Source organism: Grammomys surdaster, unplaced genomic scaffold, assembly GCF_004785775.1.
Source record: "Grammomys surdaster isolate TR1022 unplaced genomic scaffold, NIH_TR_1.0 126612, whole genome shotgun sequence".
Classification (NCBI taxonomy): Eukaryota; Metazoa; Chordata; class Mammalia; order Rodentia; family Muridae; genus Grammomys; species Grammomys surdaster.
The window spans coordinates 1,155,066-1,178,365 of record NW_021621401.1 but is presented as its reverse complement, the minus strand read 5'-3'; the positions used below and the strand labels follow the sequence as shown (position 1 = coordinate 1,178,365).

Genomic DNA, 23,300 nt, shown 5'->3' with positions numbered 1-23,300 from the left:
AACCTGAAACTCAGTATGAAGACCAAGCTGGCCTCACACTTCAGATATCTGCCTCCTGAGTGCTTAGGGTTAAAGGCATGTGTATCATCATACCTAGTCTTTTTGGGAGGAGGTTTTAATATGTTCTGAACGAGGCAGTGGTAGACACGCCTTTAATCTCAGCACTCAGGAGACAGAAGCAAGTGGATCTCTGTGGAATCCCAGGCCAATCTGGCCTACAGGTTTTGAGTTCCAAGCCACCCAGGGCCACACAGAAAAACTCTGCGTATGTTTGGGGAGACAACACAGCAACAAATGTGTTTGGATTGTTTTGCCTGCATGTATTTCTGTATGAACTTTAGTACCTGGTACCCACAGAGGCCAGAAGAGGGTATTGGATCCCCTGGGACTGGAGTTACTGGTCCAGTCACTACATGGGTGATGGAGGGAGGAGCAGCCAGTTGCTCTTAAGTGAAGTATAAATAGGAGACTGGTGTGTGTATGCAGACTTCAGGGAAAACCAGGAAAAGGACAAGTAAGGAGGGGACGGAACAAAGCCAGCCAGCAGTACAGGCAGTATGTCGAGATGATCACAGGTTTTAACAGGAAACCCTTGGTTCCACGGCATGGCTGCGTTAAGCCTCATCAGAGAGACGTCCTGGAAAAGGAAAAGAGCAACTTCTCTGCTGGCCGGCTGCTCCCGTATCCTTTTTGCTGTCGGACCCCTTTGAGTATCCCCTGCAGAAGCCGGCATACCTAAGGACCTCCTTAGGTGGGGATGCCCTACTGGAGGCACAAGGAAGCCATGTCATCTTTATGATCGTAGGACTGGGGCACATGCTGCTGGGATGCTCTGGTTGGGAGTCTAGCCTAAGGATAGATCTGGCTGAGCAGATCCAGAGATGCCCAACAGCTGCAGGGTTTATACTCAGCAATCCCTGAGTGCGGTCAACACTCTGACCACTCCCCCATCTGTACCCCACAGACCCCAGTCTTCTTCAGCTTCTTTCTCAGCCTGGGAATTCTGACTCAGCTGCTCCATGGTGACTTCTGCCAGAACTCCAGATAAGAGGACCCAACCAATCACAGGCAAAATCGGGCCAGTCCGTCACTGTAAACCCAAGTACAAAGCATTGGGCCAGTCCATCACTGTAAACCCAAGTACAAAGCACACAGGAAGCACCTCCTAAGTCACTTCGTTTTATTTTGGTCTCAAATGCTAAGGAAGCTGTTCCCAGGATCCTCTGCTGACATGCTTGTCACTGCTGCAGAAGACCATGTGCCAGGCTGACAGTGGGCCCCATGGTTGGTACACCCTAAGAGAAAAACCCAGGCAGCCAGGGCTAGGTAGTAGGAAGGCAACGGTCTAGCCCATCTTCCTTTGGGGTAACTATGTCCCAAATGTATTAATGGGTTAAATTATAAAGGGTGCGGAGCACCATGGACCACTCCTGCCTCTCACCTTCAGTCCCATGAGGCTTTAGCTGAGGAGGCCATCCAAGTGTCTATAGTAGGCACCTCTTAATCCTGTGGTAGGGTTCCCATAGGCAGTATTCTGGGGATCCCTCCCCCCACCACAGAAACAAGTGTTGGCTCAGATGCACTTTAATCAATCAGGCTGTCCCTCGATAGCCAGGTTGCCCATGGAAGCTAGATGCCCCAACACACCCTGCTGGTAACCCTCTAGTCACAGGAGCCGTCCTTCCAGCCGTCACGCCAACGCTCATCGACTCTTGAGCAGTCAAAATCAGGCTTGCCCAGCTTCTGGTTCACCTCATTGTGCAGGCGGCACAGCCACTGGCTGAAGGATACTCGAGTGCTCGTGTCTGGCTGGTTCCTGCCTATCCTTTGAGAGAAGCGCAGAAGGATGTGAGGAGATGCTGGCTCCTCTGTCCCTGCCAGCGTCTGGGGACAGGGAGCTGGGGCACAGCTATGACTTAAACTTCAGGATACCTTCCGTTCCACGGGAATGGGAAAGCCAAGAGCGGGGCTGAATCTAGAGTTTCCTGAACAACACTCCTAGGCTGCTTACACATTCACCTGGCATGAGCCCAGAGCAAGATATACTAAAGCAGGCAAGTTTACAGCCTCGTAATAATCAGAGCCACACCCATGGTCTCTAGCCCTAGGCTATCTATAGACAGGTGGGGCCTGGCACAAGGAACTGTTTCTCAGCACCAGGGGCAAGGTGCAGCAAGAGCTCCCCCCATTCCTAACTGCCCAGGTTTCAAATAACAAGTTCAACTGCACCCATGGGTCCAACCTAGAAATGCCTATGGAGAACAGGTTAGGCCATTGAGAGTGATAAAAGTTTATTTCAGTCCAATTTTTAAAGTCCATAACCAAGCTAAGGGATTAGCTTGAGCAACCAAATTGAGTCCCGGCTAATCTGCCCACGAGGGAAGCCCTTCCTAAGAGCTTTAAGATTAACAAAGAACTAGGCTTTTGAAAAAGGAGAAGGCCCCCCTGACCCAACCCTTTTGGTGATCGCTTTCCTAGAAACCTGTCACTTCTGAATCTACTTTTCTAAGTTCCTCTCTATGACATCAGCAAGGCCACCTTCAGGGACCTTACTGATAGAGGAACAGCCACAACTTACCTCTTCCTTATGTCTTCCGCACACTCCTCGCAGGGGTAAAACTTGGAAAATATATGTATGAACTGGGCCATATCCTGTTGCTGTTCTGGCGTGGGCATGTCCGGGTAATAGGCGGCCAGCGTATGGAGGAAAGCCCAGGTGTTGCGACCCAATTCTTCCCGATCCTGTGGACAATCCTCCCTAAACTTGATGTCCCGCTGCAGAAGTAGGCCGACTAAAGGTCAGTTCACTCTTACTCAACCAGAAAGCCCCATAAAATTCCAACCCAGTGGCAGATTGCTTGCGTTTCGGTTCGGATTCCCAGTATCACAAAATAAATAAATAAATACATAAACAAATAAATTACTTAATTAATAAAAATAAAGGAAACAAGGACGCTCCCTTTCTCAGTTGACAGCCTACTAACTCGATCCAACCAGCCGGTGGCTGAAAGCTCAAAGTTTGAGCCTAACGGTGTGTGTGGGTGAGGGGTGGACATGTTTAGGCATAGGCAACCCTGAGGGCTTGGTCCCTGCGGGAGCTGAACCGACCGGCACCTGGAAACCAGGTGTGGGGCTGGGGACCGGGCCCGGCGGCCAAGCGGGAAATCTGCACCTTCTGCTGGGTCCGCATCCACGACTTGAAGTCCACGCAGGCCCGGCACGGTCGCTTGCCGTGCTCCAAACCTTGCGGCGCCGGGGCCGCGGCAGGGGCGGTGTCATCTCTATGCCTTGCGCCGCGGCCCCGCGCGTCAGTCACCAGGTCCTCGGTCATCTCGGAGCGCGCTCCGCCCGGCAGGAAGGAGAAGCGACTGCCGCGAGGGAAACCCGCGGGCTCGCTGGGCGCCGCCATCTTGCTGGCGTGCGGGCAGCGGGGCCAAGAGGGCGTGTAGGAGACAGGCCAGACGAGCGCGCAGGCCACCGCCAGCGCGCGGCGGCAGGAGCGGCAAAGGCAGCCCGGGGCTGGGCTCAGGCTGGGGCAGGAGGCGGGGCCTGGCGGCGGGGCGGAGCTGGGGGCCGAGGCGGCGGCCCGGGTCGCGGCGGAGTGGGAGGCCTCGGGGCGGGAGGAGGCGGAGCCGGAGGCCCGGGCCGAGGCGGCACAGGTGGCTGCGGCTCGGGCTCTGCGGGTACTCTTGCGCCTGGCTGCCCGCCGCGTGCCCGGCGTGCGTGGTCCATGGTGGGGTTCAGGCTTCCTCCAGAAGAAGTGAAGTGTGTCGTGGAAAGCGCGCTGCGGCTGTGAGATCTTGGGCCAAGATGAGTTCCGAGATGCTTTTCGCATCACCCCCATCGCTTGGCTCAGACCCTAAGCAGCGGCAAGATTTGGGGTCTTTCTGCCTTACGACGTGCCCGCCTACACGCTTCTCGGTGCCTTGGCAACGCGCGACGGGGCGTGGCCTCACAGAGACCAGACAGTACTAGTGGGCAGAGGCGACCAGTGCCCTACTAACTATCCCCCACGCCGCAACCTTTAGAGAGGGGTTGTTCTCATCCTATAGTTTGGATAAAAGATCATTATTCCTATTTCAATAGCAGCCTCAGGAATTTTTTTTGTGTGACAGTCTCATGTAACTTGGGCTAACTTCGAACTCTGTGTAGAGGAGTGAAGAATCTTTTGCCACCACTACCACACCACCTTCTCAAGTGTTTGACTTAAATGCCTGTGCCATCACAGGAAGAATTCCTTCCCCTGCCTCCATGTGTTCGTTCGTTCACTCATTCTGCAAATATTTGTACAGTGGCTACTCTGCTCCAGGTGCTGTTTCTGCCACTGAGCATAACAAGGAACAAGCCTCCCTTTTTAGCCTTTAACCAGTGGTGCAAATGGGAAAAAGCCAGTCACCAGAATAAATCTTATTTACAAAACTGGTAGAAAGCCGTGCAGAGGGTGTGGAGATCCTTAGACACGGGCCTTTGGGATAAGGAATCAGCTCAAACTCTTGACATTTTGCAGAAACACCAAGGCCGCTGGGGGCAGGATTTGGAGGAGGTAGATGGAGTCAGAACCTAGAGTTCTACTTATGAGTGGCTTTTTTTTTTCCCCAAAAAGAGTGGGAGATGTTGGGTAACTTGGGACAGTGGATGTTTTGTTGTGTTTATTTTTGTTTTTCGAAGACAGGGTTTCTTAGTATAACCAGTCCCCGGCTGTCCTGAACTCACTTTGTAGACCAGGCTGGCCTTGATCTCAGAAATCTTCCTGCCTCTGTGCTGTGATTAAAGGAGTGCTGAGATTAAAGGCATGTGCCACCACAGCCCGCTGAGAGCAGATTCTTAGAGACAGGGAGGAACCTCTTTTTAGCTCCAGAGTTGGGGGCTCCTTTGTGTGTATCTGAGAAGAGGCAGTGGCTATGTAGAGTGGAGAGCATCTAGGGTTGGGGGGAGTAGACAGAGGCTGTCAACTGGGTGGTGAGAGGGGCTCACAATTCCTCTAGGTCCCTAGTGGTAGGTACTCACCCCTTTTCCAGCTGCTCTCTTCTGACTTCCAACATTTCTAAAAAAGCTGGTATGTAAGTTGTTAAAGGGAATGTCAAGACTTGGCCAAGGAAGGAGGTAGGTTTCATGACCTAGTGACCTGCCTTAGGCATTCCTGAGCAGTCCTAGCTGCTCAGTAGAGCCTAAGGCAGTAATATCCCAACTTTGATAATTTAGCAAAACCCTGTCTCAAAAACAAATAAAACCAAAACAGAGCAAAACAAAAACAAAAAAACCCAAAGCAACTTTAAAAAAAAATGATGCAGTAGTTGATTCAGATTGTCTATGTCTGTACTGTACTATACCGTAGCCCAGGGTGAATTCCAAGAGCAAACTGTTAGGCACACCCTGGAGGAGGTCACAGCAGGGTGGAGAAGAGGCAGAGAGGGCAGGTGAAGTTGAGGCGGCAGACACTTTGATGGTGGAACTCCCTACTGGTTTTCTTCTAAGGAAGGAAAGAAGCCCCAGGTGGTTCTGATTCAGCACAGTCTTGTACAAAGGACTTTTTTCCCTTCCACCTGCCCAGGCTTGCCCCTCCCCCTAGCACAGTCTTCCTGTGATGAATCCTCTCTGGTTTTGTGCTGGAAGATGAACCAGGAAACTGAATGTTTGCTGGAGTGTGAATGCTTTGCAGGGACTCCACTTAGGGCAGTGTTGGGGAAATTCCACTTCACTTCTTCCGGATGCTCAGAGCTCCTTCAAGCACTCTTCGGGAGGCCATCCGTAATCATGGCAAGTTCAAGACACCCAGTGTCAGCCCACGCTGTAGCCCTGGTGCAGATGGACCGACTCCAGGTAGACCGTACTGCCACTCACCCCTGCCCAGATTTTTTCCAAAGAGGTGAAAGGGGAGCTGGCAAAGTCTGAAGGAGATGTCACCTCTACCTTTCCTCACAGACATTTGCCTTCTCTGTGTGCTGGTCAGACAACAGTGACACCTTTGCTCGAAGGAGCTGGGATGAGTTTAGGCAGTTCCAGGTAAGTAACACTGGGATTAGATTTCAATGGGTATCTTCCCCAGTCCAGTCCTATAGATACTCGGTCTGGAGCTCTCTTTCTGCCTGTAGGAGCTCTTCTAGGGACCCTTCCTTCCCTGGGGGATTCTTTCCACTTTCAGAGCCTAACACATGCTTCTCCCCATCAGAAGACCCTTAAGAAAACCTTCCCCGTGGAGGCAGGCCTGCTACGGAGATCTGAACGAGTTCTTCCCAAGCTTCCTGGTCAGGCCTGCAGGGGTCATGGGATGGTAAGGCAAGTATGGGTGAGTGGGGTCCCACAATGTTTGCTTGTGAATCTGGGCAGATGCTCCATTGCTGACACGTTGGGGGCATACTGGCCGAGGCCTGGCACGTTTGCAGCTGCTGGACACCTATGTACAGGCATTGCTAGCAACCTCAGAGCACATATTGAAGAGCTCAGCACTCAATGGCTTCTTTGCACCTAAACCTCTGGATCTGGAGCCCATGCTGCCTCCTGGCAGGTGACTAACCTTCACCCTACTCCCAGCCCATCACTTGGCGGAAGGGCAGATGAGGCTGGGCTGACCTATATATATGTGGAGAAAGGGGTATTCCCATCCTTCCTACTTATTTCTTATATGTGCTGGCTGCACTGCGCAGCCTGGTGATCCTGCCCACACCAGAGGAGCCGTTACCCCAACCTACGGACAGCCTTACTATTCATAGTCTGGAAGCTCAGAGCATGCGCTGTTTACAGACTTTCCACACTCTTGACACAAGAGACAGACCTTTCCACACTCAGGCCCAAGAAATTCTGGACATATTACTACGACATCCTTCAGGTAAGGCCACACTACTAAGAACCTGGGGATTTTCCCTGATCAAAATGGATGCAGACCTAGACATCTGAGCCTTCTCCTGGTCTCTCAAACAGGCTGGTGGCTGGTGGCGAACAAGGATCAGCAGACAGCCTGGTTTCCAGCTCCATACCTGGAGGAGGTTGCAACAGGCCAAGGGCAAGAGTCAGGCCTGGCTTTGCAAGGAAGTGGTATGAGCCCATCCCTACTATAAGCTCGCCACTATGAATGGACCTTTGGCAAGGCTGAGACCACACCCAGGAGGGAGGTAGTACTGGGGCACTAGGCATGTGGGTGCTGCTTAGAGCCAGAAGAAAGCCCAAGTGGGTTTCAGAGCAGTCCAGGGCCTAGAGGCAAACCCAGAGAAAGGTGAGGCCTCTGGCCTTGCAGCTCTACAGTGATCCCCAAATACCTCTCCTAGGGAGGCAGTTCTGTGCTACCCAGGCCTATGAGGGCAGTCGCTGTGATGAGCTATCTGTGCCCTCAGGGGCACGTGTACATGTGCTGGAACCCTCAGACCGAGGCTGGTGGCTGTGCAGGTACAGTGGTGTGTGTGTCTATGTATGGTGGAGCAGTGGCAGGCCCTGCCTGGCGGGACGGGAACATAGGTAAATCCTTAACCAAGCCCTGCTTTTCCTGCAGGTATAATGGCCGGACAGGCCTGCTTCCTGCAGTGTTGCTGCAACCTGAAGGGCTGGGCTCCCTCCTGGGCAGGCCAGGGCTCCCAGACAGTGGTGGGGCAGACAAGGTGGCTGAGGATAAGACCGTCCCCCCTGTAGTACCAACTCGCCCCTGTATGAGTGCTATCCAGAGCCGTTGCTGTTCCATCACCCGCAGGGCACTGGGCCTGGGACAGGAACAGGGGACCCAGGTTCCCTCTTGAGGACTGTATTGACCTGCAGAGGTTGTACTGTCAAAGTCAACCTCAGGCAAAGCAGGGATCCATATCTCACCAAGCAAGCAGGATGAGGGTGGGGCTCTTACCGCTGGCAGGGCTGTGGGCCAGCCAACTTTCTATTTCCTCTAAATAAAACTGGAATGACTTCAACCAAATCACTGTGCACTGAGGGACTGGCACAGGAATGGTCTTGAATTTCTATAGATGACTCCTCAGTCAGCCAAGTGTGACCAAGGATTTTGGGAGAGATTGATCAGATAAACATGAGAAGCCAAGATAGAAAAGTGTAACTTTTATGTGTTTCACAGGGGTGGGGGAGCTGCAGCAGGGAGTGGGGACAGCTTCATGTTGTGCCATAGGAAGTCCAAGAAGGTGGCTGCTTGCAGTGTCCTGCTAAGCCGCTGAAAGTGCCGCTCTAGAGGAAGACAGAGGAGATTTGGGCTGGGGTGGGGGGTTCTCTGTGAACCCACCAGGAGCATCCCTGGACCCAGGGCCACCTCACATACCAGTGTAGGGCAGCAAGGCCTCCAGTGCACCCCGCACACCGTCATAGGCCAGCAGCTCCTCAGGCGCCTCATGCCGCAGCAGCACACCAAGCACAGCCTGGGCTTCATGGCAGTGTCTGGAGTTGGTGTTCCACGTGACACAGAAGCGCAGCAGGGCCTCTATAGGTATCAGGGATGGTCACCAACCTGTTCTGCCCACCAGGTCTCTCCCTCCCCAGCCTGGCCCCATGCAGCCTGCCCACGACCTTTCTGGTCTCTTCGTAGTTGGAGTACAGTGGCTTCCAGCTTCTCACAGGCCTCTGGATCCCTCCGGATGGCTGTGAGAAGAGAGTCTGAGCTTGAGGAAAGGGCTCATCGATCCCTGGAGCCTCCCCCAGCCTCCTCCTGGGACAGGCACTGACCCTGGATAACAGTTAGCACAGTGTGGGGACGATCTAGAGAGATGGCAAGGCCCAGTGCCCGGAGATACCGCTTCTCATGGAGCAGGTTGTCCAGTTCTTGCTGCCTGGTGGGACAGAGGAAAGGGCATGGTCACCCGGAGACCCTGGCTAGGCCTGAGTGTTCATAAGTATGAACCCTACCTCAACCCATTTCCTATGCTGCATGGCAGGGAACATATAGAGGCTGCGGCGGCGGCTGCTGCGGCTGCGGCTGCTGGATGCAGGAGCTAGTACTATTAGGACATGCAAGGGATGCTGCTGCTGAGGGAATGCAGTGGGGTCTACTGAGCCCACACTTACTTGATCACCTGCTCTTCCCGTTTGGCCTGCTCTTCTGCCTGTTCAGCTTCTGTCACATCCTGGGATCAAATTAGGGTCAGACAAGCCCTGTGCTGCCCTTTGCCCGGCCTTATCCCATCCTGTAGGGTTCAAACCTTCCAGAGAATGATTCGGGAGTCACTGCCCCCAGTGATGGCACGATCATCCATTCGGCTGCAGTGCAACCCCCAGACCTTGTCCTCGTGAGCATCCAGGGTCCGCACACACTCGTTGCTCTTAATGGTCCACAGCTTCAGGAGCCCATCAGAGCCACTGAGGTTAAGAATGGAAGGACTCAGTGTAAGCCACGTCCCTCACCATGCACTCCAGCCCATTCCTAGCCCACTCACCTAGACAGCAGCTGTGAGCCACGGCTCACAAAGGCCACCTTCAGTACAGAAGCATCGTGTCCCTCAAATGTCTGCAGGGGAGAGACAGAGGACCTAAGTATGGGTACAGGAGGGTATATTACTACAGAGGGGACGGGACTAGGGGAAATACTTACCTTGAGACAACTGAAGTCCTGCAGTGCCCAGAGCTTGATGGTGCCATCAGCAGAAGCTGTAGCCAGCACCTGGTCCATGGGTGAGAACTGGACATTCCATAGGCCACGTCGGTGGCCTGAAAAAACACCTAACAGTTGGCACTGAGGCAAGGCCCAGAGCTTAGCTGTGCGATCCTGTGAACCTGTTGCTAACAGCTTGTCATTGGGGGAGACAGCCAGACTGTTGATGTCCTGGTGATGAAAGCAGATAGCAAAACTTAGACACCCATCTCAGCAAAGGCTCGGCCACACCCCATCCCAGAGACCATGTGTGGCTGCCTACTTTGTCATGGCAGCGCTGAGTGGTCTGGGCCTGTAGAAGCATGGGGCCACTGTCTGCAGCTGTGTTCTTGGAGAGCAGGGCTTCAGGGAGGGGCCAGAGCTTCACAGTGCAGTCCTGACTGCCCGTCACCAGGAAAGACTCTTTTAGCCTGTACCCAACAAGAAAGGAGACACTGCTCAGGCAGAAGGACACTGGCTGCAGTACACCAAGCTCTGCCCTCTGCACCATGATCAGGACCAGAAGGATCATCTCAGCATGCAGACTGGCCAACATCACCCCCAAATGCCTCTGCCTGGGTCATGTACCCTCAGCACCAAGCAACTGGTGCCAAACCACAGGTCAAACTCTTAATGAAGGGCCACTTTCTCCAGCAGGGTCTCATTCAGAGCCATTCTCCCCATTTCAAGTCCTTTCCACTTTGTCTACCTTCCAAGGGCACCTGAGTCTCCCTGGGCCTTTTCTCGGTTCCACAGCTTTGCTAAAGCCTCAAAGCATGGTCAGATGAGTACACTCCTTTTCCACCCTGTGCTAGAACCCAGTGACTTGGGCCTTTCCCTCCCTGGATAACCCTGGGCCCAGTCTTGAGCCACTACCTAGAACAGCAGATGGTGCCCACGCTGTGTGTGTGGCCAGAGCCCTGAGCTACACAGGCCACCTGGCCAGCCTTGTTCATCCTCCAGATGCGTATGCTCTGATCCTGTGGAAAGTGGGGGTTGGGGAGAAATGATGACTCATGGTTTTCTTGCCTTGGTTTTCACTTGGGAGGCCCAGGCCTCTCAATCCTCCCTCCAACCTCATCTGTCTGTCTGTCTTTCTTCCTTTTTTTTGGTTTTTCGAGACAGGGTTTCTCTGTGTAGCCCTGGCTGTCCTGGAACTCACTCTGTAGACCAGGCTGGCCTCGAACTCAGAAACTCGCCTGCCTCTGCCTCCCAAGTGCTGGGATTAAAGGCGTGTGCCACTACCGCCCGGCCCTTTCTTCCTTTCTTTCAAAAATACTTTTTGCTAAAGATTTATTTATTTATGTATATGAGTACACTGTTGTTCTGAGGACATTAGATCCTGTTACAGACGGTTGTGAGCCACCATGGTTGCTGGGAATTGAACTCAGGACCACTGGAAGAACAGTTGGTACTCTTAACTGCTGAGGCATCTCTCCGTTTTTTCAAGACAAGGTTTCCCTATGTAGCTCTAGCTGTCCACGAACTCACAAAGATCTGCCTGCCTCTGTTCCCCGAGTGCTGGGATTAAAGGTGTGTGCCACCACTGCCCAGCTGCCATCATATCTCTTCTTGGGTCTCACCTTGGCACAGCTGGCAAAAAGCCACCCCTTCCGGAACACATCCAGGGCCAGGACAATGTCTGGGAGAGAGGGGAGGATTGGTCAGAGAACAGGTCTATCAAGGAGGCAAGGAAGGGGAACTATCAAGTCCAGGCTGAGGACCTGCCTGTGTGACCATGGAGGATCTGACAGGCCGAAGTCTGCAGCTCAAACACCTTCAGGCAAGGGCTGTTAGAAGCCACGATGATGTGGGAGTCATTGGGCCCCAGGAACCGAACATCCAACACTTCCTCACTATAGCCAGCAAACTGTGGGAGACAGGAAGGAAAGTCGTAAGTGAGGGCTTGCATGCAAAGCCTAACGCCTAAGCCCAGCACCAGGCAGGAACAAATGCTTACCTGTTTCTGCAACTGTAAGGAATGTGTCTCATAGAGTAGCAGGTTGTGATCGGCAGTGACAGTGAGGACCAGGCCAGCAGCACGGGCCAGGGTACAATGGGTCAGTTCCTGCCCTAGGCCTGGCATTTGTGCCTGGGTGTATACACACTGTCCAGAAGCTGCCTCCCACACACGAAGGATCCCTGTAGGAGAACAAGGGCTGTTGAAGGATGTCCACAGGCTTCCCCCAGCACCCGTTCCACATGTGGCCATTCCCCCACACCTTGGTCGCCAGCTGTTAAGAAGTGTAGACCCGAGTTCTTCACACCCAGTGCAGGTGCCGGCTCTTCAGGCAATAGCACGGCGGCTTCCACGCTCTGTGGATGAGCAAGTTCAGAACCTATACAGCCAAGCATCCCATCCCCCATCCCTGGCCCTGGCCCGCAGGCACCCATACCTCAAACACTGGCACCGTTCTTGTGCTCTGGTAGCTCTGAAGGTCCCAAACTATGCAGATCTTGTCACGGCCAGAGCTGAGGAGAAACAGGTCCCTCTGTTGCAATCTCAGCCTTGGTCTCCCTTTTCCACCCACCAGTAGCCAGCTACTGACCTGAGCATAGTGTGGCCATCCTCACTAAAGGACAGAGAAGTGACAGCACTATAGTGTGCTGTCAGGACAGCCAGACACGAGCGGTCCTGCAGTGACCACACGCGGATTGAAGTGTCCACAGCTGAGGAGAAGAGCAGCAGGCGAGTGGGGTCTGGATGGAAGGCCACCAAACTGAAAGCAGGGACAGACAAATGAGCTGGACTTCTAAGGGTGGTGCCTCTGCTCATCCTTCCTCTGCCACCCTAACTCACTGCACGACACCAGGCGAGCCTCGAAAGTGGTGTGTTCCATAATGCTGCACAACGTCCCAGACACGTACAGCCCCATCACAGCCGCCTGTAGGAATGTGTTTGAGGTTAAGGGCATACAGAATCCTTGTTCTAGTGTCCCTCCCCAACACACCCACCTAGCTGGGGCTCTACCTGTGGCTAACAGTGTAGAGGTGGCATCAAAAGCCATGGAGGCCACAGGAGCTGTGTGTATTGCCTTCCACAGCCGAGTGACAGTGCCTTCTCGCCAGGCCCACTGAGCCAGCAGCAGTGCTCGGCTGGCTGTTACCAGTACCTAGGGGAGGGTGTGGGATAATAAAGATGTCAGATGATACATGCTTGCCAATTCAGTGTGGAAGGGAGGTACCAGAGTTTAACCACTGCCCCTTCCCATCATACTTCATCATCGGGACTGAGGTCAAAGGCAGTAATGTCCTCTTGGTCTTCCTAAGAGAAGAATGGGAATATAGAAACCATAAGAATATGCTACCCTCCCCTAGGGCCTCTCACAACTGCCCCAGTCTGTTCTCACCTGCTCCAGACTCCGAAGCAAAGCCCCTGAGGCCACATCCAGGATGTTGACTTTGGTACCACAGACACAAAAGAGGTAATGGCCAGTCTGGTCCAGCTAGGAACAAAAGGGTCTCAGGCAAGGAACTACTCAGTACTCCCTACCCATCTATCCCAACTGCCCCAGGAGATAGTTACCTGGGCTTTCCCACCCTTGTAGAAAGGTTCAATCTTTCGCTCAACAGCATAGCTGGGAAAAGAATAGGACACTGAATGATGGCCTAACCTCCTTGGCCTAGTGCCCAGAACACTAGGTGCTGTCCTAGGATTTGTCCTAGCCAAATCCTTGCCCTTGCAGAATGCCTAGGTGGCAGCAGGAACCCAGGGGTGAAAACCAAGCATCTCTGTGGAAGGATGATGTCATTACAGAAAGGTTGAGACCCAGAGCTAGTTGGTGAGCATGCCTGAGTGGATCTCATAAGGTCATCATACAGGTGTAAGAGCATGAAGCCCAATAGCCCAGGCTTCAGCATAGAGGTCTTTTAGGGGCTCCCTACTAGCTGTGGGAGGCCAGGAAAAGGTAATGTACTCTCAAAGTCTTGACCAGTGAGGTCCAGCATGCCACCACACTCCTCTGGCCACAGCCTCATTTGGTTTCTCCCTGACTAGCTGTGATTTCTGGGATCTGCCTAATGCTGCCCTCTTTCCCACTCTCTCTACTGCTTCATGCCAAGCCAAGGCATTGAAGTTTCCTGGGAGGTAATGGTGGTGGCCATTCCAGTGTTCTCACTGTATTTCTTTTTTTTTTTTCCTCACTGGATTTCTTACCTACACTTTCATCTCTGTTGTCTAGTGCTTTCTAGAACAACTGAGGGGTGTCTCTGCAGTGCTTAAAACTTGCCCTCCTCTCACACCTCACATGCTTCTGTGATATTACGCGGCCTTGCTCAGAAGGACTTTTGCCCATCTTTCTTAATGGTCAACATTACAGCGCCATTGCTCCTGGTCCAGACCCTATACCAGGTCATCTGCCTCTACCCTCTATGTAGGCAGGGCTGGTCTTTCCAAATTCAAATGCCCTGCCCCCAACCCCCTAAGTCCAGTCCGTGGATGTCTGTCCACCAAAATAAAACCAGCCTCCGAGACTCTGCAACCAGTTAACCCATCAATAGAGATGGTGTCAGTACCCAGGCTTCTCTTTGCTAGAGCTTGCTTGCCATAATCCAATTCACTCAGTGACAGATGGAAATTATTTATCTGAAAACTACACACTATGGATAAAGGCAGAGCCTTTTCCTAGCCTAGCACTAAACAGCAGCAGTTCACAGGGGAACTGACTGAGCATGGGACTCAGAGCCCCTGGTATCACTATGAATGCCTCTCCTAAACTCCTAGCTCCCTTTTCTGGTTCCTCCCCATTTCCTTTAGAGGTCGGCGCCTCCTCCGAGGACTTACTTGGCTTTGAAGCGGCACAATCCCGCCGTAGTCTCAGCCATGTCCCAGGGCAGCGCTCCCCTCCAAGCTCAGCAGCCTTTCCCCGCGTGAGACAGCCAGTGAGTTACTCTGCACTTCAAGGCACGATGTGATGACGTCATGGGTCGCCGCTACCTTGACGTCATCAGCATGCGCGCCAGGAGACCGCTACTGTGGGAACCGGCTTCTGGCACTAGGAATGGAAGCTGGAGGCGTTTCCAGGGTGGAAGCTGGCAGTGGTTACCTTGTTGAACGTCTTAAATTTTTATTGTTTATTTACTATTTTCGTTGTATCTGTTTTTCTTTTTGGTTTTGCCAGATGAGATGCGTTTTAGAACAACGGATTGGTGTCTCTGTAGTGCTTAAAGCTTCCTCTCCTCTCACGTGCTTCTGTGACCTTGCACAGGACTTTTGCCTCTCTGCCTCTTTCTCCCTCTCCCCGCCTCCCCTCCTCTTTCCCCTCCCCCTCCCTATCCCCCTTCTCCCCTTTCACCTCTCTCCTCTTCCCCCCTTTCTTCCTCCCTCTCTCTTTCTTTTGTTTTTTGTTTTTTTCGAGACACAGATTCTCTGTGTAGCCCTGGAACAAGTTCTGTAGCCCAGGCTGGTCTCAAACTTACAGAGATCCGCCTACTTCTACTTCACAGACTGCTGGAATTAAAGGCGTGCCCATCCGGTTTGTTTTCTTTTAATTAAAAATTAATTTCCGCCGGGCAGTGGTGGCGCACGGCTTTAATCCCAGCACTTGGGAGGCAGAGACAGGTGGATTTCTGAGTTCGAGGCCAGCCTGGTCTACAGAGTGAGTTCCAGGACAGCCAGGGCTACACAGAGAAACCCTGTCTCAAAAGACCAAAAAAAAAAAAATATATATATATATATATAATTTGCAGGGGCCAGAGAAATGGAAATGGCGGTTAAGAACACTTACTGCTCTTCCAGAGGTCCTGAGTTTAATTCCCAGCAACTACATGGTGACTCACAACCATCTATAATGTGATCTGATGCTCTTTTCTAGCATGCAGGTGTACATGCAGATACAGCATATATATAAAATAAATAACTTCTTTAAAAAATTAACTTGCGGGCTGGAGAAATGGCTTAGCGGTTAAGAGTGCTGGCTGCTTCTCCAGAGGTCCTGTGTTCAATTTCCAGCAACCACATGGTGGCTCATAACCATCTATAATGAGATCTGGTGCCCTCTTCTGGCCTGCAGGTATATATGCAGGCAGAACACTGGATACATAATAAATAAATAAATCTTTAAAAGAAATTAAATTTACACTCTGTAAGCAGAGACAGGTGGATCTCTGAGTTAAAGGTCAGCCTTGTCTATAGCATGAATTTAAACACAGCCAAGGCTACACAGAAAAACCTTGTCTCAGAAAAAAAAAGATGATTAAGGTAGAGTCTGGTTATGTATTCAGTTAGTTTTAGGCTGGTCTGGAACTGTGTGTTAATCTAGACTGGCTTCAGGCTCAAGCTCTTTCTGTTTCAGCCTCTCAGATACTCTCAAGTTATCATTTAATGTGTATGTGTGTGCCACGTCTTCCCATTTGACATGGCACGTGTATAGAGACATGGAAGTAGCTTCCTCCACTGTGTAGATCTCAGGGATGAAACTCAGATTATCTTGGCAGGAGTTACTCAGTGAGACATATCTTTGGCCCAGTGTGTGTGTGTGTGTGTGTGTGTGTGTGTGTATTATTTCTGAAAACAAGCAACAAGGCCTTTATGTAGCTCTGGTTGGCTTGAAACTATCTACCTCAGGCTGGCTTTGAACTCACAGAGATCCCCCTGCCTCTGAATCATGAGTGCTGAAATTAAAGGCATGTGACACCACTACCCTGCTTCCAGACCTTTTATCTTAACATGGATTTTTAAAGTGCTTTTGGCCGGGGCATGGTTTGAGATGCCTTTAACCCTAGTACTCAGGAGGCAGAGGCAAACAGATTTCTGAATCCAAGACTGGCTTGGTCTACTTAACATCAAGTCAACCAAAGCTCTGTAGTAAAAACCTGTCTCAAATAAACAATTTTTTTTTTTTTTTGGTTTTTCGAGACAGGGTTTCTCTGTGTAGCCCTGGCTGTCCTGGAACTCACTCTGTAGACCAGGCTGGCCTCGAACTCAGAAATCCACCTGTCTCTGCCTCCCAAGTGCTGGGATTAAAGGTGTGAGCCACCACTGCCCGGCAAAACCCTTGCTCTTACAAAGCTATTTTTCAATGAACCAAGTAGGGTTTCCAGGGAGGACAAAAAATTCACAGTAGTTAAATATGTATGTGTCAATGCAGATTTAGCAAGGGATGGCAGAGGGTAGGAGGGACCATTTGAAGTTAGGTAGTAATGCTGCTTCTTTGAGAAGTCAACACCAGCCAGGCAGTGGTGGTGCACGCCTTTAATCCCAGCACTTGGGAGGCAGAGGCAGAAGGATTTCTGAATTTCTGAGTTCGAGGCCAGCCTGGTCTACAGAGTGAGTTCCAGGACAGCCAGGGCTACACAGAGAAACCCTGTCTCAAAAAAAAAAAAAAAAAAGGAAGAAATCAACACCTGAGCCATTGATGTTGTAAGGCCAGGAGGCCTGTGGTTTTCTGGACATGGTGCTTTAGATTGAGCTGGTTGGCTGGCTGTGAGGAATTCAGAGGAGACTACATACAAGAAAAGACAGATTTCTTTGACTTCTATTCTTTGTTAGGGTTTTGAGTCATTTGTATTACCAGCCAGGAAGCTATTAGTCTAGTAGGAAGGTGCAGAAAAGCCATGGAGAGAAAAGGTGGGTTAGTGAAGAAGGGAACAGGTTTGCAGGATGGGGACTACTCAGTGGTAGATCCAACCAGGGAAAGAACTTAGTGTCTGGGAGATGGTGGGGCAGTATTGGCACACAGCCATAGCTACAGAGAAACCCTGTCTCAGAAGAAAAAAAGCCTGGGAGAACAATCTAGGGGAGAGAGGGCAGTGTCTGATATGGAAGGTTTGCAGGGGTGACAAGGAAAACAGAACACATAGAAGGCACCGAGGACTTGAGGTGGGCCTGGCCTGGGCTCAGCGTTTATTTAACTCCTCTATAAGACACCTTGGCCCTGCTCACCCCACATCTCAGTCTCCGGGGCAACCTCAATCTCTTGCACCTGGGTATTCAGGAGCAGGGTATCATCCTCCAGGAAGTTGCTCAGCTGTGCCAGCTGCCGGCGGATGAGGTTGGTGGTGCGGTGCACCCGGCGTACATGTCCCAGCAGGCTCAACAGCAGGGTCCGGTTGCGCTCATGGCGTTGGACCCAAGCATTACGTAGCTCGCGGTAGCAGTTGTGTTGCTCACTCTCCAAGGCAGCCAGAGTGGCTCCACAGCCTAAGGGGCAGCGCTGCTGTCCATTCTGCTGGCAATGCTGGCGGTGTTCATCTAGGACCCCACGCAGAACCTGTGCAGTGCAACCCTCATTGGGGCAGGCCATCAGCTCAAAGGGGCATGAGTTCTGATGCCCCTTGCGATGAGCCAGAGGACATGTCACCAAGCAGCCAGCTGCAGCGTTCTTGCACTAGGGAGTATGAGAAGGCTCAGTATGTATTAAACTAGATTAGTAACCGTCAGCTGGGGCTCCCATGTAATCTCTAATCTATGATAATCCACAGACTATGAAACAAGTGAACTCTGGAGCCTCCTAAGCTTTTGTGATTTCAAGCTTCTTCATTTTGTAAAGTTAGAGGGCTGGGCTGGAAAGATGGATCAGTGGTTAAGAGCACTGATTGCTCTTCCAGAGGTCCCGAGTTCAATTCCCAGTAACCACATGGTGTTTCACAACCATCTGTAATGGGGCCTGATGCCCTCTTCTGGTGTGTCTGAAGAGACCAATGATGGTGTACTCATATACATAGAATAAATAAAAGAGTGCTGAAAGGTGATGGCACTTCATCCCTGAGCCTCATAATCCCCACATTCCACCAGAAGTTCTAAGGGACCCACACAGCAAGTTGTAGACCCATGAGCCATAGTCTTCTGCCAAGTCTATGACCTTTGGCCTATTCTTGGTTCTTTCCATCTCTTCTGGCTGTCCCAGCCCCCTGCCCCTCCCCTCCTCCCCCAGGAGGACGGGAGTGGAAGCTCAGAGCTACCTTGACATGTAGGCGGCCAATGGTTTTTCGGAGTCTATTCACTTGGACCATCTTTCTCCTTTTCACCTCTTTTCTACAGCATGGACAGGTGTTTTGTCTAGAAGGAGGCATGAGTATGATGTTGGAAGTCATGCCTGTCAGAGCAACCTTCATGGGGTAACCCAGCTAGTCCTTCCTTTCTGTCTGAAGGCATGAAGTGGGCATTACAGTGAGGTTTTTGCTCCCAAGCTGAGGCTGGGGACTTCAGACACCTGAAGCAAGGGCACACACATGCTTAGTGTCCTAGGTTTTTGTAGGTGAGTCTTATAGACATTGGAACCCAGTTTTTGGCTGACTTTCCCATTCTTGGCCGCAGGAACTGGCTCCCAGCTTCAACCCCACTCTCCTGTACTCCCAGCACACCTGGCTAGCCACTGGAAGATGCACTTCTTGCAGAAGATGTGACTGCATGGCAACCTCATTGGCCTCTTGAGAACCCCATGGCAGACGGAACACAGGAAGTTGCAGTCAGGAGGGCTGGCAAAGAGGTTGAGATCGTACCCACCACTCTGCAAAGGCCAGGTCAGTGTTAAGGCCAAAGCCTGGGTGGGACCAGACCCAAGCCCCTGCCACAAGCACTCATACCAGCAAGATAACCCAGCAATCTTTTGGTAGGGAGGACAGCTATACAAAGAAACTTACATAGAGAGCCTAGAGGGGTCTGCACCCACTTCAAGGGTGAGTCTGTGGGGGGGTGATTCCCAAGATTGCCAACTGGAATGTTTCTAGTATATACTCATTAAGAACCTTCTCAAAGGTTTTGTCCCATAAAAGGACTGTCATGCATTCTCAGAGTGAGATAGAATCTATTTTGGGACAGCTGGGCATCTGTCTGGAACTGTACAAATCTGAGTTGGTGAAGAGACCAGAAACTTACCATGATCTGTATCTGGACGGCAGCTCCACTGAGACGAAGGGTCCAGGAGCCTCCATTTGACAGCATGTATGGACTGACATCACAGTGGCATTGTCCAGCATGAGCCAATCACAGCTCTAGTCCAGAGCCCACTGGGCCCTACCTCATGGTCACCTACCCTTTGCTTTTCCCTCTGAAAGTGAGTGGCCTCAACTCAGTTGTCTATGGATTCACTGCACTGCTTTAGTTGTGGCTGACATCTGCTGCCTAAGCAAAAGAACCAAGCTTCTAGAGGCTGTCCTTCCTCACTAACATCCCTTCACCAAGAACTAAGTTCCACAGCAGGAAGTCTATCCTGTGGAAAAGCCCAAAGGGGTTTTAACTGTAAATTTTAAGAAAGGCTTTGAGTAGACAACTGAGTTATGGCATATATATATATTTATTTGCTAGTGTAGCTTTTTCCTCTTTGGGTATAACATGGTCTCCATATTGGTACAAAGGTCACATGGCAAGTAAGCACATAAGGCAGGCCTAAGGCAATAGTAATAGAGTTGCTGACATCACTGAAAATCTTCCTTTTGGCCAGGCCATGGTGGTGGGACACCCCTTTAATCTCAACAGAGGCAAGTACAGCTCTTTTTGAGTTTGAGGCCAGGCTAATCTAAAGTGAGTTCCAGGACAGCCAGAGCTACACAAAGAAATGCTGTTTTACCCACCGCCCCACCCAGTCTCATTTGGCTGAAGGCCATCTTGGGAGTGACAACAGCATACTTGAAGGCCACTCCAGATCATAATCTGACAGGGTGGGACAGCTGCTGTGGGGCCACACATGCTCAGTAAACTAAATGTATTGGTTCACTAACGTGAACTTCAGTGGTCATCACTAATATCCTATTTAGGGAAAAAAATGCCAACACATTCCTGCAAGTTTACTTTAGCCTAGGTGGTCATCTTTTTAAAATAAATGTATCCATGTGTAGGTATGATTTCTCTGCACATAGGTCTGTGCATCCGTGTGTCCATAACCTTGTAGACAACAGTTAAGCCATCTCTAGCCCTTGTGATCACCTTTACACTGACTGGCTCTCAGTGTTGTCACTATGGTCTCTCCAGTACAGGTAACCACAGCCAGGCTCCAGTCAGTGTAATCCCAGCATTTGGAAGGCTCAAGTAGGATTGCTAAATTCCAGGCATTCCTAAGAGTACACAGCACAGCACGACAGTCTCATCAAAAAGAAAAAAAAAAAAAGATTGAAGAAACATTCTTATGGCTATGTGCATCGGTTATGCCATGTGATGCACATACATACATGCAAGCAAAATGAAGCACTCATAAGAAATCCACCTGCCTTAGCTACCCAGATGCTGACTGCTGGGACTAACACAACGGTTACAAATGCACTTTCTACTTACACTTATGGGAACCCTCCAAAACATTAACACGCGGTAAGTTAAACCATTTTATTTGAGAAAAGAGGACACCCGAGCCTTTCCATTCTCGCCGGAGAGGCGGCAACAACGTCCAGATCCAGTGGAACCTGCGGAATAAATGACATGGTTAGGATTGTGGCCACAAGCTGAACCGCAGGGGCGGCGAGGCGATCTGGAATGTAGGGGCCTGGGTTTCACCCTCCCACACTGGGGCAGCAGGCGGTGAGCTAAGGCCTCTGTGGCTCTGGGCGCCGAATCTCACCCCCGGCCACAGGCCAAAGCCGAGGGAGATTTTCAACGAACGCCCATTTCTCGATAGCGTACGCCTCGAGAAGCCCATGAGGAACGACCTACCTGGGCAAACAACCCGCACCACGAGTTCATGGACACTAGGAGGACCAGGAGGTGCCGGCGCGAGCATTTATACGTCCTTCCGGTCGATGTAGGGCACGGCTTCGGAGAGGGAAAGTGCGCAGGCGCAGGCAGAACAAGGCGGGGGCGGGACAAGATGCAGCCAATCCTAGCCTGCAGGTGCTCTGCAGAGACAGGCGAGATCTCGCGGCTCTTGGCGCAATATAAAAGTTCCCTTCCGCACGGCCTCCCTCTTCTTCTTCTTCGGGAAAACACGTGAGTCTGCGTTACTGTGGCCTGGCCTTGCGGCCTGGTCTGTGGGAATCCGTGGACATCCGGACGGACACACCTTTGGCTGGACCGCAGAGCCTAGGGTTCTGTCGAGTTGACTTCTCTTTTTTTCTTGTCATTAGCAAATGGCGGATGACGCCGGTGCAGCGGGAGGACCCGGAGGACCCGGGGGCCCAGGATTAGGAGGCCGCGGTGGCTTCCGTGGAGGATTCGGCAGCGGTCTTAGGGGCCGCGGTCGTGGTCGAGGCCGTGGCCGTGGTCGAGGCCGCGGGGCTCGTGGAGGAAAAGCTGAAGACAAGGAGGTAGGTCTGGGCCGCTGGCGGGACGGGATGCTCTTCCCATGCAATGGAGAGGCAGCCCATTGACTGATGTCTTCCTTCAGTGGATCCCCGTCACCAAACTGGGCCGCCTGGTTAAGGACATGAAGATCAAGTCCTTGGAGGAGATCTACTTGTTCTCCCTGCCCATTAAGGTACAAAGACGCCTCGGTATATAAACAATCTGGGCGGGAACGTTCTCTAGATGGGTCTTAGTGCGCTGCCACATTTGTCGGGTCGAGGAGAGGAATCGGAATAGCCTCCTTCTGTTCGTTGGTAAGGAGCGAATTTAACATGTTTCCCACAAAATCTCTTGTATAGGAATCTGAGATCATTGATTTTTTCCTGGGTGCATCCCTAAAGGATGAGGTTCTGAAGATTATGCCAGTGCAGAAGCAGACTCGGGCTGGCCAGCGGACCAGGTTCAAGGTTAGATAAGTTTCATGGCAAGATGGAGCTGTGTGAACAGTGGGGCCGAGCAAAACTCTCTCACTCTGCATGGTTACACTAGGATTTACCCGTGTGACTTTCGTACGGGGAGAGAGAGAAAAGGAGTTCCTCCAGGACTTTGGATTGGCCTCACAGTGGCCTCTCTCGCCTAGAGGAGCACTACAGGTCCTGTCAGGGATGTGCTGGTGCCACCAGGTATCTCCAGCCATTTCACCTAAGTCTTTTCACAGGCTTTTGTCGCTATTGGGGACTACAATGGTCACGTTGGTCTTGGTGTCAAGTGCTCCAAGGAAGTTGCCACTGCCATCCGAGGGGCCATCATCTTGGCCAAGCTCTCCATTGTCCCTGTGCGGAGAGGCTACTGGGGGAACAAGATTGGCAAGCCCCACACTGTTCCGTGCAAGGTGACAGGCCGCTGTGGCTCTGTGCTGGTGCGTCTCATCCCTGCCCCCAGAGGCACTGGAATTGTCTCTGCTCCTGTGCCCAAGAAGCTCCTGATGATGGCCGGCATAGACGACTGCTATACTTCAGCCAGGGGCTGCACTGCCACCCTGGGTAACTTTGGTAGGTAGCTCGATCAACTATGGCCTCTCTCAGCTCCGCTGGATCATGCAGGCCCAATGTGTGGTGTGGTTGGCTCATTTTAAGGGAGAGGAAGGCCCTCCTAATGCACGACAGACCTGCCCTAAAGTGGCCTCTCCGTTCCTAGGAGTGCAACAGCACCTTCATGGGCAACCAACCCTTTTTACTGTTTTACAGCCAAGGCCACCTTCGATGCCATCTCCAAGACCTACAGCTACCTGACCCCCGACCTCTGGAAAGAGACTGTGTTCACCAAGTCTCCTTATCAGGTATGCAGTTGGTGGTGTGTTTGGCTGCTTTCTTACCTAAGTTGGGGGCGTGCTGTGTACTAATGTCCTACTTCTCTTTTTAGGAATTCACTGACCATCTTGTGAAGACCCACACCAGAGTCTCTGTTCAGAGGACTCAGGCTCCAGCTGTGGCTACCACATAAGGGTTTTTATAAAAGAAAAATAAATGAATTAAGTCTGTTAATTTTTTTGTCTGTTTTCCCCATTTATGGTATTCTGGCTAATATGCCAGATATGGGTGTGCA

The 23,300-nt window shown here is 51.6% G+C and overlaps 5 protein-coding genes, 1 long non-coding RNA gene and 3 other non-coding genes across 10 annotated transcripts; 4 read left to right on the top strand and 5 right to left on the bottom strand.

Annotated features, from left to right (window-relative positions):
- Nucleotides 1–1,165: 1,165 nt before the first annotated feature.
- Nucleotides 1,166–3,444, bottom strand: Gfer (growth factor, augmenter of liver regeneration). 2 transcript variants are annotated; one of them, XM_028760878.1, is made up of 4 exons: nt 3,173–3,444; nt 2,579–2,775; nt 1,648–1,825; nt 1,166–1,295 (listed from the first exon to the last, which is right to left on the bottom strand). In XM_028760878.1, exons 1-3 carry the CDS (start codon nt 3,407–3,409, stop codon nt 1,663–1,665), a joined length of 597 nt encoding a protein of 198 aa, XP_028616711.1. In that variant the 5' UTR covers nt 3,410–3,444; the 3' UTR covers nt 1,166–1,295; nt 1,648–1,662. The 2 variants fall into 2 exon arrangements, with proteins under 2 accessions (XP_028616711.1, XP_028616710.1); XM_028760877.1 differs by having other exon boundaries at nt 1,166–1,825.
- Nucleotides 3,445–5,754: 2,310 nt separating this feature from the next.
- Nucleotides 5,755–7,724, top strand: Noxo1 (NADPH oxidase organizer 1). Its single transcript, XM_028760762.1, has 8 exons — nt 5,755–5,820; nt 5,923–6,003; nt 6,170–6,245; nt 6,328–6,505; nt 6,645–6,826; nt 6,919–7,032; nt 7,263–7,380; nt 7,484–7,724. The coding sequence occupies exons 1-8, from the start codon at nt 5,755–5,757 to the stop codon at nt 7,722–7,724; spliced, it is 1,056 nt and encodes a 351-aa protein (XP_028616595.1).
- Nucleotides 7,725–8,011: 287 nt separating this feature from the next.
- Nucleotides 8,012–14,462, bottom strand: Tbl3 (transducin beta like 3). Its single transcript, XM_028760853.1, has 22 exons — nt 14,331–14,462; nt 13,074–13,125; nt 12,898–12,993; nt 12,765–12,812; nt 12,519–12,660; nt 12,348–12,432; nt 12,097–12,267; nt 11,944–12,019; nt 11,770–11,863; nt 11,508–11,689; nt 11,276–11,417; nt 11,131–11,189; nt 10,424–10,527; nt 9,831–9,978; nt 9,509–9,739; nt 9,354–9,424; nt 9,120–9,276; nt 8,986–9,044; nt 8,647–8,750; nt 8,491–8,562; nt 8,246–8,404; nt 8,012–8,154 (listed from the first exon to the last, which is right to left on the bottom strand). Exons 1-22 carry the CDS (start codon nt 14,369–14,371, stop codon nt 8,042–8,044), a joined length of 2,406 nt encoding a protein of 801 aa, XP_028616686.1. The 5' UTR covers nt 14,372–14,462; the 3' UTR covers nt 8,012–8,041.
- A 2,548-nt stretch (nt 14,463–17,010) lies between these two features.
- On the bottom strand, nt 17,011–19,433 carry Rnf151 (ring finger protein 151). Its single transcript, XM_028761007.1, has 4 exons — nt 19,365–19,433; nt 18,851–18,996; nt 18,449–18,545; nt 17,011–17,874 (listed from the first exon to the last, which is right to left on the bottom strand). The coding sequence occupies exons 1-4, from the start codon at nt 19,428–19,430 to the stop codon at nt 17,404–17,406; spliced, it is 780 nt and encodes a 259-aa protein (XP_028616840.1). The 5' UTR covers nt 19,431–19,433; the 3' UTR covers nt 17,011–17,403.
- A 1,357-nt stretch (nt 19,434–20,790) lies between these two features.
- LOC114615276 lies at nt 20,791–21,223 on the bottom strand. Its single transcript, XR_003710448.1, has 2 exons — nt 21,129–21,223; nt 20,791–20,881 (listed from the first exon to the last, which is right to left on the bottom strand). It is a non-coding gene; the product is annotated as an uncharacterized LOC114615276 (long non-coding RNA).
- Nucleotides 20,950–21,077, bottom strand: LOC114615299. The gene has a single exon (XR_003710453.1). It is a non-coding gene; the product is annotated as a small nucleolar RNA ACA64 (small nucleolar RNA).
- A 303-nt stretch (nt 21,224–21,526) lies between the features above and the next one.
- Nucleotides 21,527–23,239, top strand: Rps2 (ribosomal protein S2). Its single transcript, XM_028760854.1, has 6 exons — nt 21,527–21,718; nt 21,799–21,888; nt 22,055–22,162; nt 22,414–22,747; nt 22,943–23,034; nt 23,118–23,239. Exons 1-6 carry the CDS (start codon nt 21,542–21,544, stop codon nt 23,196–23,198), a joined length of 882 nt encoding a protein of 293 aa, XP_028616687.1. The 5' UTR covers nt 21,527–21,541; the 3' UTR covers nt 23,199–23,239.
- On the top strand, nt 22,217–22,350 carry LOC114615301. Its single transcript, XR_003710455.1, has one exon. It is a non-coding gene; the product is annotated as a small nucleolar RNA SNORA64/SNORA10 family (small nucleolar RNA).
- On the top strand, nt 22,771–22,905 carry LOC114615302. The gene has a single exon (XR_003710456.1). It is a non-coding gene; the product is annotated as a small nucleolar RNA SNORA64/SNORA10 family (small nucleolar RNA).
- Nucleotides 23,240–23,300: the final 61 nt, after the last annotated feature.

Excerpts from the sequence above, each read along its gene's own strand:
- Gfer (XM_028760877.1), bottom strand. The coding sequence starts at position 3,409 with ATGGCGGCGCCCAGCGAGCCCGCGGGTTTCCCTCGCGGCAGTCGCTTC. Across the intron at positions 2,776-3,172 it reads GGATGCGGACCCAGCAGAAG|CGGGACATCAAGTTTAGGGA; the intron begins GTGCAGATTTCC and ends CTACTTCTGCAG. Across the intron at positions 1,826-2,578 it reads GCGGAAGACATAAGGAAGAG|GATAGGCAGGAACCAGCCAG; the intron begins GTAAGTTGTGGC and ends CTTCTCTCAAAG.
- Noxo1 (XM_028760762.1), top strand. The coding sequence starts at position 5,755 with ATGGCAAGTTCAAGACACCCAGTGTCAGCCCACGCTGTAGCCCTGGTG. Across the intron at positions 6,246-6,327 it reads AGTTCTTCCCAAGCTTCCTG|ATGCTCCATTGCTGACACGT; the intron begins GTCAGGCCTGCA and ends GAATCTGGGCAG. Across the intron at positions 6,827-6,918 it reads ATTACTACGACATCCTTCAG|GCTGGTGGCTGGTGGCGAAC; the intron begins GTAAGGCCACAC and ends TCTCTCAAACAG.
- Tbl3 (XM_028760853.1), bottom strand. The coding sequence starts at position 14,371 with ATGGCTGAGACTACGGCGGGATTGTGCCGCTTCAAAGCCAA. Across the intron at positions 11,418-11,507 it reads CCTTACAGTTGCAGAAACAG|TTTGCTGGCTATAGTGAGGA; the intron begins GTAAGCATTTGT and ends TGTCTCCCACAG. Across the intron at positions 9,045-9,119 it reads CCCGAATCATTCTCTGGAAG|GATGTGACAGAAGCTGAACA; the intron begins GTTTGAACCCTA and ends ATTTGATCCCAG.
- Rnf151 (XM_028761007.1), bottom strand. The coding sequence starts at position 19,430 with ATGCTGTCAAATGGAGGCTCCTGGACCCTTCGTCTCAGTGGAGCTGCC. Across the intron at positions 18,546-18,850 it reads ATCTTCCAGTGGCTAGCCAG|ACAAAACACCTGTCCATGCT; the intron begins GTGTGCTGGGAG and ends GCCTCCTTCTAG. Across the intron at positions 17,875-18,448 it reads TTGGCCGCCTACATGTCAAG|TGCAAGAACGCTGCAGCTGG; the intron begins GTAGCTCTGAGC and ends CATACTCCCTAG.
- Rps2 (XM_028760854.1), top strand. The coding sequence starts at position 21,542 with ATGGCGGATGACGCCGGTGCAGCGGGAGGACCCGGAGGACCCGGGGGC. Across the intron at positions 22,163-22,413 it reads GCCAGCGGACCAGGTTCAAG|GCTTTTGTCGCTATTGGGGA; the intron begins GTTAGATAAGTT and ends GTCTTTTCACAG. Across the intron at positions 22,748-22,942 it reads TGCCACCCTGGGTAACTTTG|CCAAGGCCACCTTCGATGCC; the intron begins GTAGGTAGCTCG and ends ACTGTTTTACAG.